The 14,113-nt window shown below is 44.3% G+C and overlaps 1 protein-coding gene across 1 annotated transcript; it reads right to left on the minus strand.

Annotated features, from left to right (window-relative positions):
* Positions 1-2,663: 2,663 nt before the first annotated feature.
* On the minus strand, positions 2,664-13,773 carry LOC134436922 (mucin-2-like). Its single transcript, XM_063186262.1, has 8 exons — positions 13,638-13,773; positions 12,692-12,826; positions 10,274-10,357; positions 9,181-9,697; positions 6,769-6,924; positions 5,268-5,364; positions 3,911-4,127; positions 2,664-2,845 (listed from the first exon to the last, which is right to left on the minus strand). Exons 1-8 carry the CDS (start codon positions 13,662-13,664, stop codon positions 2,813-2,815), a joined length of 1,266 nt encoding a protein of 421 aa, XP_063042332.1. The 5' UTR covers positions 13,665-13,773; the 3' UTR covers positions 2,664-2,812.
* Between the last annotated feature and the right edge of the window lie 340 nt (positions 13,774-14,113).

The raw sequence follows: 14,113 nt of genomic DNA on the forward strand, positions 1-14,113 counted from the left end.
CAAGTTTGGGATTGACAATGTTTATATGTTGTTGATGTACTAAGAATGTTCTAAATTCCAATATTCTGTTGATCATATCTAGATCTACTACATTTCAGATGTACAGTATGCATACATTTTGTTTTATTGGAAATGGATAACCTCTTAAGCAACCTAAAGGGCAAACTGAGAAAAGAAATGAGGTCAAAGGCATGCATGTGGACAGGAATTCTGCTGCGATTTCCCTGACCGTGTGACCTTGCTTTATAACTGTAGAAGAGATGATTGCTTACTTTGGACAGTTGCGTTTGCTTTATATCACATTGGGCCGAAATGACCTCATGCGTTGAGGTTGCGAAGAGTGCAAGGAGGATCATTTACAGATGACTAATGACGAAAGCTTGTCTCACACACACACTCTCACATTTTGTAGGACACTCCTCAGTCCTAAACCACCGTCTCTTCTCTCGTCTCGACCTCGGATTCAAGCCATTTCTCCAACCTTTCGTCAAGAATGTAGACTTTCAATTAACATTCAAACTACAGCTATCTGGGAAAGAAATTGAGCCTTGTGGCACAGGACGACATTTGCCTATGTTTCGAAGTTGGTTTGACATGGAAGTGTTACTTTTCAGAGATTTATTTTAAGTGTTAGATAAATCTCCAATAGAAAACACTGACTTTACTCAAGTTGACAACAAGGACAGAGGTCAAGAGGAAAGGATGCAAGTTTGGGTGCACTGTATTACATTTACATTACACTTAGCTGGCACTTTTATTCAAAGCGACATGCAATTATTGTTTTTCAGGGTATTGGATACAGTCCCTGGAGCCATCTGTGGATGGTGATATAGGGAGAGGCCAGGTGGGATTTGAACCTACAACCCCTGGATTTACAGACCACATCCCTAACTACTAGGCCACAGCTGCTACTTCCTTTCCTTGAGTATTGCTGTTCTGAGTGCCCAGACCATGATGCCATTCCTTGGCTCGGAGAAATCTCGCGCTCACATCTCTCACTCTCACATCAGGGCCCTCTGACGCACACATGACCCGGCCAGCCAGACTGCCAGCCCGGGTAGCCTTTCGACTGTTATTATTCTAGGGCATCGGCCTCTAATGCGAAGCTTCCCAGAGGCCTGTTAACCATCCTCGTGGCGGCTCGGCAAGAATCTTAATTAGGCGGCTAAACATCGGCTGGTAAAAGCTGATTGGAGGTTACTTTGAACAGCTGCGCTGTGATTGGACAGCCCAACCATTGCCGTAGTCTGTTATTTTATTGGGTCATGTCCTTTTCAAAGCCGCATATCAAACGACTTGGCGGTGTTTCCAGGGTGATTAGGAAGCTGACATTTTTATCCGCAGTATGGACCAGGGAAAGTTCAAAGGCAGTTCAAGTTGTGCTAGATTGATTTTATTTTTAATTTTTCCTCAACCCCCAGAAACCCAAATATGGACATTTAAGTTTAAACATAAAATGAACCTGTTCGATGTTGTTCGAAGCATCTGATGCAGAAATGACTATTATTACATTTTAGGAGAGTTTAAGAGTCACTGGACTGTCTTCATATCAAGAGTGACACGAGCGATAAAAGTGACAGAGAATGACTCTTAAAAGCATCCTGACATTCCCAATTGGCTGTGGCGGTTGTCGTTAAACCGCATCCTAGCTCATTTGCTTTATATTCACTGAAGTTGAACTACAAACTCGCTGAAATCCCCACTCGTCGCCCCAATCGCTTTTGCCTGTTCTGCCACCAGCGACTCCATACAAAGTCAATTACTTCTGTTGCCGGTGTCGCGCTAGTCACTTTTAGTGTGTTTGTGGCATGAGGAAGAATGAGGTGTGTACTGTAACTGCTGGTATTTTCTTCCCTGCTGATACAGAGTCACAGATATATTTGTTTACAAAACCAAAACAACAACAATAGTCATATTACTACTTTTTTTACAGTACGAAAGAACAAAAATGAGTCCCACATTTTAAAAACTGGATGCAGACTGTATAGGCTACAAACACAGAGAAAAAACAATGAATCATACCGCATGTTGTCTGTCTATTCCTTATTCTAATTGTGGTAATTCAGAAAGCTGTTATTCTTTTCGGAAAAGCAGAGGCGGGCATCCTATTCCCTTAATTTCCTTCACGCTGAACTTGTGATGGCTCTGACTGGTGTCTGCCATCATGAAATTTAACAACTAATTATATTTCAAGCAATTACAAAATGCAGCATAACTGTCAGTTTGAAGTGTTAAATGTTTTACCAAATTTCTGTCTGTATGTATTCATAGAAAATTCATACATTCCACACTCCCACGCCCACCTACTGTACTAAAGTTAAAAATCTCATTTAAAGATAAGTTACAAGAATCAGTGATCAGTATTATTGTGTTTTTTAACTATCCAATTATCAAATCATCCAAGGACTTGAGTTTTAAGCAACTGGACTAATGCTACAATACGCAAATAACCAATTGGACTTGCATTACATTTTGTCTTGATTTATATCGTCCATAACAATGTGCTGTTTGCCAAAGGCAGTTTCCCAAGTCGAATGTCTTTATAGCAAAAGAGGTGAACAGGTCTATTAACACTTTCTGCCACCTAGAACTGCTGCAGTCAGACCTAAACAATCGATGTATGATAATATGTAAATGTGGTTTTAAAAAAGGAGGGGAGAATGTTAACTTTCATAGACTTTAATGCAATATTATAATGTTGGGCCTCTGGGGGTTAAAGTAAAATACATCCGTGGAACTTGGTCTTAGTTTAATGTGGAGATTTGCTGTTCTGAAGATGATTCTAGTTTGGTTGAATCATCTTCCCCAAGATTCAACCTGTCTTTGGCCTGATGGTCCTGGTGCTCTAAGGAAGAAAGCGCAAAGTCATCACAATGGGCACTGATGACTTCAATAGTTTTTAAAAGAACATGCTGAGAACAAACTTGCACATCAATTTTTAAAAGAAACTAAAAATGGACCACAGAAAGGAAAGGATTTTCAATACAAAGGATGCAGAGAATTACAGACGTGCATGTCCACCTGCTTTTGGAGACTGTGCAGTGCAATATTTCTTCTGGGTGACATGAACCGTTTTAGTTATTCTTTTCTAATGCACACTTCAGATGTATTTTGTTGAAAGTTGCAAAAAATGTGACGCTAGATATTCTCAGTCTTGTTTTTTTTTTTTTTTAACAGTGTTAATGCAAACATGTACATTCACAGCATAGGGATGAAGGAAGTCAGATCGCAACCATGTTAACGATGCTACCATCAATTAGTGACAAGGTGATACACAGATTATCCTGTAGGTGGCATAACATGAATGAAGAATACCATGATACCTGTCCAAGAGGGCGGAGCCCAGGCATGGGCCACGCCAAAGCCTGAACCTAGCATCTAGAAGGGCCAGATTCAAATGGGCTGGGGCCCCTAGGCTACAGGTTACCGGAAGCCCTCTTAAGAGGCAATTTGTGCATAGGCCGGGTCATAATTCCAAACTAGGAATAACACATTTGCAGACACGTTTTTCAATATTGCATTTTTTCCCCAATTCTCCAATTATTGATCCCCTCCTTTGGCCAGTCCCCTTTGGCCTGGCAGGTGGGGGGCCCTAGGCTGTAGCCATATCTGGCCTGTGCGTTGATCTGGCCCTGGGCATCTAGTATTCATCTATGCATTCACAGCCCTTCATCCCTCTACTCTTATCTGCAGCCAAGGATGGATAACTCCATGGGCCTACCGGGCCCAGGCACAGGGGCCCAAGAGCCAAGGGGGCCCTGAAGCCCAAGTCTCCATACATATTTCAATTCTCAAGTTGGGTTAAAATTGCACTTTTAACAACTTTTCTTGTTGTTTGGCCCAGGGACCCATGCAGTCATGATCCGTCCCTTTCTATAGCCACGTGTATGCCACTTCACTTTGTCCTTACCGGGTGGCGGTAGCTGGACGTGTATTCAGAGCACATGGTGACACAGCGTTTAGGTGCCAGTGGCCCCGGTGCCGGTGCCAGGGCCGGCGTCTGCTGGGTGACGACCTGTGCCCGGACCGCCGTAGCGGGCCTCAGGTTACGCCCTGCGCTGGGAGGCAACGACGGCCTCTGCAGGAGTCCAAACTTGTCCGTGTACTCCGACACGAAGCACAGACGCCTGGGAGAAGGAATGAAACAATGTTAACAGTTGCAAAATGTGTAGCCTCTTGTTCGCTCAATTTTTCAATCTCCCAATTTGTGATGGCTTAAGCCAGTGATTCCCAACCAGTGTTATGTGTACCTCTATAGTAGTGTTTCTCAACGGGGCTCTACAGCCCCCCAGGGGGCGTTGAGAAGGATACAGCTGAGAAGGGGTGGAGCTTAGTTGCCATTGGGGGGTATTAGACCATTTAATTTTTTAACATTAAGGGAGCGTTTGAAGACTTCTGATGTGGTTAAGGGGGCGTTGGCAGGCTCATGGTGAGGTCAAGGGGCGTTTGCTCAAAAAAAGGTTGAGAACCACTGCTCTATGGGTATGCGGGCACACTGCAGGGGTTACATGGGAAAATGATCAAATGTATGGAGCATAGTCACACTATAATACTGTACAACCAGGGGCTAAGCTACAATTATCATGTAATTGCTGGTGGCATAGCTTTTAGTTTGGTCTATTTCAGCAAGCTGCAAGAAACAGTTCTGAACTTGTCTCCATAAAATGTATAGTCTGGGTTTGCACCATAGGCAGCGCTGTTGGACCGATGGTTAGCCTCCAATTGGCATCGTCACCTTGCAAATTCCATCCCAGTGACTTGCTACACAGATTCAAAACCACATCGAGCGGCGTAATAAGAAGATGACAGAGCCAGGCCAGGTTCTTGGCCCAGCTATGATTACCCCCTATGGTGCGAGGCAGGGCCCAGGGACGCTGCTAAGGTTTTGTAGGCCTTAAGCATAACTGTTCAGGAGTTCCTCCTCATAATTAAATAATAACAAAAATAAAAATCTACTAACTAATAAATATATGTTTCGTAATATAATTCAATATTTTTTCATGACTTTTTTTTTAGTCCATCTCAATTTCAGAGGCCCCAATTCTGGGGGCAAAGTGGTTGGTGCCCCAAGCACAGGTTGGTGCCCTAAACACTCAGTGTACTCTGCTTATGTCTAGCGGTGGCCTTGGCTAGACCAACCCGCCAGGCAAACCCCCGCCCAAAAAAAACAAAAACAAAAAAACCAAACAAACATATTCTGCCAGTAGGTTTGGTCTAGTAACTAGGCTAACAGCGTTCATAAGTCCTGGAAGAAGGTACCTGTGTACCTTGGTAGCCGGTAGGAGAAGAGCCTGCTGGATATGTCATCTTGGGGGAACTTGCGGACGTGGCCTTTGTGGATAGCGCTGTGCTGTGTCTGAAGACCTGCACAATACAGGTAAAATACGCGCACACACACACACACACACACACACACACACACACACACACACACACACACACACACACACACACACACACACACACACACACACACACACACACACACACACACACACACACACACACACACGTGCACACTGGTGATTGGGAAAGTTATGACTTGCTGTCATCAACTCTGAAGGGTTTATGGCTCAGTCTGAGCCTCTGGCTATACCTCTCCCTCTTGTGGTGGCTTTTAGGGAAGTAGATTTTGTATACAGTCCCGCAGTTGCCATGTGGGATTCAAATAGTGTGCTGATCTATGATGTGGGACTTGAAATACATTTATAAAGTACTTAAAGTAAAACTCATAAAGCATAGATCAGTCATAGATTAGTGGTGTATTTATGGACACATCCAAGTAAGTTGCTAAACAACAGAAGCTTAAATAGACTATAGTTCTGACTCTTCCTGATTTTTCTCATGGATATACTCTGAGTAACATGGTCAGGTAAGTTGGGACACTGGCTTTTTTAACCAATATCCAAATCTTCCAAGAGCAAAAACACGTACAAGAAGATACTTTGTGGATATATGGAGATGCCAATACATAGTGAGTGAGATGAGGCCTCATGAACAAAGTTTGCAAATGCACCAAAAAAGCTACATACTACATAACTTCTCACACAAATATTCGAATGCAGTGAGTCTGACTGCCAGTAAATACTTTGGGATGCACTTTTCTGTATTAGATTTAACCATCCTATCACAACTTGACTGATGTGTCATTTGAGCCATTATGTTACTAATAATGAGTATGACGTGTGTCTAGCTTTGTTCAAGTATGATGAAGAGTGAGTAGCTCGAAAAAAGTTCACTTGGGAAAAGAAAGGATAAATAAGCAAAACGGGAGCAAATGTGAACATCCAACCTTTTTTTCACAGTTGTCTGTCCCTTTTGTCCTGCACCTGCTGGATGTGCGCAGTATGCACCGCATCCTTTCTTGACTAAGAATGACTTAAACTTTAAAAAAGCGCATGTGTACTGAATTTCAAGTCAAACAAGATGTACCATGGGGAGGTGTGTTTATGCATCTCATTTTTTTATGCACATGTCTTTTCAAATTTTTACACACGCAATGACTCAGCAGAAAATCCATGCAAACAAATCCGTTCAAATCATCCAGACGGCGACGGCAACATTGCCAGATTTTTCCCCTCTGGAAACCGTTTTGAGGTACCCAAAACACCAATGCCATGTGGATGCGAGGCCAAAATGATTAAAAAAATAAATAATAATAATTCATAGATTGTAACACTTATCAGATTCACTCGATAACATAGCCATGTGGCTGGGGCTTTATAGTACATGAGGTCCATGATGGACGGGGATGTGTGCTGTGCGTACCTGTTAGGACAGCGCTGGTTTTGGTGGCACAGCGCTGGTTGAGCAAGCGCTCCTGGCGCACCGAGTTGCACATATCCCTCAGGAAGTCCTCATAGGAGGTGGTGGACTTCAGCTTCCAAGCCTCTCGTTTTGGAGGAACCTGCTGCGCCAAACCACCTAAACAAACAGCACACGTAGAAAAGGGGATGGGATGAAGAAATCCAGCGCTGGTGACAGCTTTGGCCAGGCCCAGGACAAAGACCCAAACCCCAATACATGCAATGTAATGAGAACCCAAATTCTGAGGCAGGGACAAGGAACCCCTTTGCGGAGGAGACCCAGTCAGCTGCCCCGAAGAAATGACTTAAATCTTCCAAAATGGAGATCCTAGGTTCAAAAAGCAAAGAATTCTGCAATGTAGTCTTTTTTTATAGTATCTCTGGTCTCAACAGGTGATTATTAGAGTGAAGTCTGAAATAAGTGGAAGTTTATTAGTTTCTGAAGAAAAGAATCTTAAAAAGTGTTTATTTCCTAGAGATCACCCACTCAACATATACAATGTAATGTATATACTCTCCCTGGGTCCGGGCCGACTGACTTTTGTCCCCCCTTGTAGGCTCCCCTGTGTGCGACTCGGGCACGTCTCTAGTCCACAGCAGCTGTAAACTCATCACTGCCGGAAGCCCTCTGAGGCTGAGGGGCCCCGGACCACACTATCAGCTGCAGTGACTCACCATCTCCATCTCTGCGACTTCCTCTCCAGATGGTTTCATTTCCCCAGCTAATAGACAGGCAGACTGAACGGATATGACAAGGCAAGAAGGGACAGACATCGCAGACAGGTACCAATACCTTGCTCTCAGACTTGTGCCAACTTTGACTGTAAGAGATTGACATTGTGTGAAATGTGCCATAAAGATCTTGAACCACTAGACCTAAAGCAGGGCTGCTGACCACTTTAGCCGAGCCTGAGACAAAGTAATCTTAAAGGCCCCCAAACTAAATACACAATGTAATGGGCAGTCATGGGTGAGCGGTTAGGGTGTCAGACTTGTATCCCAGAGGTTGCCGGTTCGACTCCCGACCCGCCAGGTTGGTGGGGGGAGTAATCAACCAGTGCTCTCCCCCATCCTCCTCCATGACTGAGGTACCCTGAGCATGGTACCGTCCCACCGCACTGCTCCCCATGGGGCGCCACTGAGGGCTGCCCCCTTGCACGGGTGAGGCATAAATGCAATTTCGTTGTGTGCAGTGTTCACTTGTGTGCTGTGGAGTGCTGTGTCACAATGACAATGGGAGTTGGAGTTTGGAGTTTCCCAATGGGCTTTCACTAATGAGCACCCACATCTGGGGCCCCCTGGGCCTGGGACAACTGACCCCTGTGCACCCCCTTTGTTGGCTTCCATGGCTTCCTAAAATATAAACCTACACAGTAGCCTATGAGCGATGCAGCCGCTGTTACTGTATGTGGCTTTGGTCCACCACCACAGCCACTATTTATGGACTTCCTTAGCTGGCTAGGTTTGGATGACTGCTCCGATTACCCAGAATGCTCTGTAATTATTGCTGTGGGACCTTTTATCTGCTCTGCAGCCTATTAGGTAATGATGGGGAAAGATCTGAATTAATGTCACAGGGGCTTACTAAGGGTAGCCATCCATGTGAAAAATGGTTCCTCTGACAATTTGACCAATGGCTGGGAAGGGCACAGAAGAGGGCTGTAGTGTGTCGTCGTTAACTACTTTAGAGCACGGAGGGAGAAAAAAAGGAAAGATCTTTCTTGACAAGGGCAAACTACACATAGTTGTTCATGCGTAGCTTAGAGTGCAGCGAAAGGTTAGGGAGCGAACATATGTTTCCCGGGTCCTATGTTCCCCTGTCTTTGTATGGGACCGGGGAACTTAGGACCCTTTTTCTAAAAAAGGGTTCTATGTTCTCCGCATTGTATGTTTCCGAGTTTTCAAATTGTGCCCTTCCCAAAACCATCCTTAAACCTAACCTGTCAGAAGTGCAACAACAACCTGCGCTTTGCCATGCGGCAGCAGTCTACTTGGAAGCAGCGGGGAACATAGAACCCTTTTTTTTTTAAAAGGGTCCTAAGTTCCTCGCATTGTATGTTTCCAAGTTTTCAAATTGTGCCCTTCCCAAAACCATTCCTAAACCTAACCTGTCAGTAATGCAATGTTTCTGAGTTGTAAATTTGTGCCCTGACCAAAACTATCCCTAAACCTAACCTGTCAGAGGTGCAGCAACAACCTGCACTTTGCCATGCGCCAGTCCACTTGGAAGCAGCGGGGAACTTAGGACCCTTTTTTCAAGGGTTCTATGTTCCCCGCAACTTAGGGAACATAGGACCTGGGGATCATAGGGATGACCCCAAAGGTTACTAGCCACATGAGCTACGATACCTAACCTACAAGGTCATGCTTTTACCTTCTCCGCTGCCAATTTGTGGAAGCTTGTCTGCGGCCTTAGTGGCGTCGCCGGCAACAGGCAAAGCGGCGTCCTTCACGACGCTGGTGTCACTGCACTTCCCAGTTGCTTTGATGCTTGGGTTGCCTGGAGATGCGTCCTTGGAGTCCTTGGCTGAGGAAGTGTCAGGGGCAGCAGATGAAGGGGCAGGCGAGGTGACGGTCGGTGCGTCACCATCACTGCATTGCTTGGTGGCGGCTGCCGAGACTGAGGTTTCCTTAGCAGCAGACGAAGGCGATGATGTCTTGTCGCTGCTGCTGTTGGTGGTGGGGGTGGTGGTTGCTGTGGTGTCAGAGGTTGCGGCCAGAGTGGTGGAGGTGGGCGTCTCTGTGGACTCTGCCTTAGGGGGAGCTGCAGACGGCTTCTTCTCATCTCCAGTGGAAGGACTCCCCGCTTGGGCCTCTTTCTGCTCCTCCTCCTTAGGGGGTGCGGGCTCAGTTTTTTTCCCCAGGACAGTCGCAGTCAGGCACTTTCCCTTCTGCAAGCACAAAAGGAGAAGACATTGAAGAAAGTGCTTCAGCTTGATGACACGATTCCCTTTCCCTGGCTCAAGAATATACAGTACAGCATACTGTACATTTAATTTTGGGTTACCCAGTATGTCTCTGAGCATGTACAGCAGTGGTCTCCAAATGGCGGCCTGCGGGCCAGATCCGGCCTGGGCATGGCCAACATTTGTCCGGCCATGAGGTTGGAACAAAACATACAGTATGTGTGCCATCTGTGGCCTTACGGTCTGGCGATTTATTTGACCCTCCACCTGATTTGTTCCACATAATTTGGCCCTCTGGAAAAATGATTGGAGACCACTGATGTACAGTAAGCTGGACTGATAGATGATGGCCAGATTGATCATTATTAACTGTGAAAGGAATGAAAAGCTGTGCACCAACTCTCGGGAAGGCACACATACAGTAAAGCTTCTAAATAAAAATACATTTACAGAATGGAAACTTAGCTATTTGTAAAATAGACCTTCTTGGCCTATTTCTAGTATCCCATACCAACACTTTCCTCACCGACTCCGAGATGCAATATCATAAAAAAAACTCACCTGAGTGAAGCATGAGCTTCCATAGATACTGTTGCTGGTCTTGTAGCAGTACCTGCGGGACTTGGCCAAAATGTCATCCTCCATCTAGAAAACATTCGTAAACAGTGTCAAGTCTCTAAAAGGAATGGGTAAATAATATCACTTGGTGTAGCTTACACACAATAGGCTTTACAATAACCAACAGAATCGGCGGGTAAGCACTACTGTACATACAGCAGCATTATCCTTTTGGGCAATAGTGGGCAGGCTGCATAAAGGTGGTGCTACTGTCTAGTATTTTAGTGGTTTATTTTCAGAATTCATGCAGTCCGGTCACAAATGGCTTTCATGAATACTTACCACCACCATCAAATTCTAAGCATTCATTATGAAAGGGAAAATTGCACTTTTCATACATGAAAGTGGATCTTCTCCAAGTCTGCCATTTTGAATTTCCGTAAGTAGACATTTTTAGTGTACTGTTCTTTGGTCATACTAGTAAATACTAGTTTATTACTTACTACATATTCATGAGGCAGAGCACCATAACTGCAATACCATCAAATGCAGATATCAAATTTCATTGTGTGTACAGTGTGAAGAATCATGATTAATTTCATGAATGAGTCAACAAGTCGCCAAAAGACCAAAGCCTTTTTTTTTTTTTTTTTGCTCGAATCTAGCAGCTCTGCAACTAATGTAATGTTCTTCCTCCGAACTCCTATGTAATCACAACAAGGACGAACATGTGCGTCACTATGGACTATTTATGTCCACAGACATGGCATGAATCTGTGGCACGATACTTGGTTGATGCGGGTGGGCAGTGCCAGTGGTCATACAAAAGAAGAAAGATGTGTTCTGGTTCAGGAAGAGGGTGTGTGCGTGTACCAGTTGGGGGGTGTTGATGTAGAGGGGTATGGTCTTCCTGTTTTAGCAAAAGAGGGAAATGTTTTTTTTCCCAACTACTGCCTCCTAATGAGTCGTCAAATTATACCCAATAACTCCAGCTGGGTGGTGGTGATTTCAAAAACGAATTCAATTAATCCTGGACACTGAATAAAGATCAACTTTGCTTACAAGAAAAAGTGTCGATTGGGCTATTGAAATGTCCAGCTTATTTTGTCAGACACTCTGGCCACCCTGAGTGGATAGTGTGCTCTTTCTAACATGCATACTCCTGTCCTCCCTTGCTCACTTGCCTCCTTGTGGCCTTGTGATGACGTCACCGACAATATTTCAATATCTCGCAAAAGCTCAATTCAATTCAATGTAATTTTCTCATTTGCAAACGGGATGATAAATGAAGAATAGTCCCCCAAAAGTTCTTGTGGCAAGGCTGACAGCAGGAAAAATGTATCGTTTTCTCCATGGAGGCGAGGCGTCAGCAAAAAGAGAGGCCACAAGACGGGAGTTGGATATTGGAAAGAACCTAGTGTTCAATGAGAGTCAAATTGGTTCCTTCTTCCCTGTTGCTCGAGAGAGTGTTCTCCTCGGTGTCATCCCACCTCCGAGGGGAAAATATAAAGTTCCCACGCTGTCCACCTAGGCAACTTTTGGGGGACTTTTCCCCATTCAACATCTCGGCCGCAAATTATATGACCTTTTAAATTGTGCTTTTGTGAGATATTGAATAAAACTGTGATCATCAATGACACAGAGCCTTGTGTCACAAAGCCACATGCAACAGGAACAGACAGGAGGAATTAGTTTAACTTGCACACTATAGCCCCTTTTACATTGCACAGTGCTAGGTTCTACGCCTCATACACAGGGCCGCTGACAGCTTTGGCTGGGCCCAGGACAAAGTCATCTAAAAGCCCACCCCGCCCAATACAGTCAGTGTAATGAGGGCCCAATTATGGGACCCCTATCTCCCTGGGCCAGGGACAGCTGACCCCTTTGTCGGCTTCCCTGCTCATACTGTACATACACGTACAGTATGTATCGAAGGTTGACGGACCTTCTTTGGTTTGATTTCACATTTGCAAAGTTCTTCACCTGGGGGGTTTACTAAGAAGCAGGTTCAGTAGTAAACCGGGTTAAGTTAACCTGGTGGTAGAGGTAAATCATCTATATATAAGAGCCATTTTTTTAACCAAGTGATGCCTGCAGGTACTATCTACTGTATTAGCAGGTTTCCCACTTCCTGTAGGTTAAAGGTGGGGTTGCAGGTATGACATCACATTGAGGGAACTCCCCCAGGATTCTAAGGTTCTACATAGACTCCTATGCGCCTTCAGAACCCCCAACGTGATGTCATAAAGGTACATTTTCTCAAAGTGGTTAACCTGCAACCCCACCTTTAACCAAGCCAGGTTATTACTTAACCATGTTCTTAGTACTCTATACCCTCCTGGGCCGTGTGTGTGTTCGTGTGTTTGTATGTGTGTACGTGTCTGTATAGTGCCCATTGTCCTGTGGTTGCGTGCAGGTCACCTTGGGTGGGCGTGTTCTGTCGTAGGAGGGAGGGGTGGGCATGATGCGGTACTGGAACATCTTCATGTAGTGTTCACTGAAGGGCTTGTAGTCAGCGCGGTGGGTCGTCTGCATTGTTTCTCTGTGATGTGGTTGCTGTGGCAAGACAAGGCAATTTTATTTAGATATAACACCCAATGTGCTGTACAGATTATAATGACAAATTAAAACTATGGAAACATGGCATTAAGGCAAAGTACAATAATAAGGAAATACCAAGTTAAAATAATGTAAATGCTGCATTAAACCTTACTATACAGGGAGATTCCAAAACAAACAAAACAAGTGTAGTACACCAGTGACCAGGGCCGGATGAAGGTGGCCTGGGGCCCCTAGGCTCTAGATTGCTGTGAGCTCCCACAGAAGATGAATTTTACAACAGACTTATATAGATAGTGAAGTGTCATAATTACAAGCTAGGGATTAAGGATAACATGTCTGCCAACTGTGGAACTTTTGGCCAATTGGGGGCCCCCTGGCAGGTGGGGGGCCGTAGGCTTCAGCCATATCTAGCCTGTGTGTTAATCCAGCCCTGTCAGTGACATCCTGCACCAGGTGAGAACATAATTGTTAATAGTAATTGTAATGCCCTCTTACAATATCCCGATACTTTGTTTACAATATAGTGTTTTAAGTGTTTGAACTTGGGAGATAAACTGCATTAAAATGCTAATAAAAAATAACCATGGGAAGAGAATAAGGAGACTGACAAATTATTCATTGTTCATTTGTGACACTCATTTGTATTCTGAAAGCATGTGTTATAACTGATTTCCTATTCTCTCAAGTTATAACTGTACTTTAGTATAATTGTACTTTAGTATAATTGAAGTCTCAAACTACTGCATTTGTCATTACAATTCATCTTAGTGTAATGACGGTACTATGATAACAGTTTATGACATACCTTCCATTTTATCGATGTGGTATGCATCTATCAAGTTGCAGCTCTCACAAGTTGTGCAGATGTTTTCATTTGTTGCACCTGCAGTGCACTGCTTTCAGACGTCCAGGGAAATCTACACTGATGATCACATTTCCTTCTGGGACCTGAACAGAATGTTCGTACAGTGATGTCACAATAGTTCCTGACCAAATGCACTGGCTCAGGTTCTTGGCCACCCGTTGTGATGTCATACCATTCTATCATGATGCGGACATTCTCAGACCCTCAGTTCCTTTCTGGTGAGTGTTCTTTGGCTTTAATTGAGAGTTCTGAAGCCAAACAGATGTGCATAATTAAACCACACATTGCAACGAAACTGTTGAAAGAGACCTCTGAATCTGTAAGAACACACTTGTATATGAAGAAAGGCATTTTTGGACAAAAAAGAAAAAGTCCTGAGCCATAAATATAACAAAAATGCAAGTAAAACACAGATA

Source organism: Engraulis encrasicolus, chromosome 21 (genome assembly GCF_034702125.1).
Source record: "Engraulis encrasicolus isolate BLACKSEA-1 chromosome 21, IST_EnEncr_1.0, whole genome shotgun sequence".
NCBI lineage: Eukaryota > Metazoa > Chordata > Actinopteri > Clupeiformes > Engraulidae > Engraulis > Engraulis encrasicolus.

Excerpts from the sequence above, each read along its gene's own strand:
- LOC134436922 (XM_063186262.1), bottom strand. The coding sequence starts at position 13,664 with ATGCATACCACATCGATAAAATGGAAG. Across the intron at positions 10,358-12,691 it reads ACAGAACACGCCCACCCAAG|ATGGAGGATGACATTTTGGC; the intron begins GTGACCTGCACG and ends AATGTTTTCTAG. Across the intron at positions 4,128-5,267 it reads TTCTCCTACCGGCTACCAAG|GCGTCTGTGCTTCGTGTCGG; the intron begins GTACACAGGTAC and ends TCCTTCTCCCAG.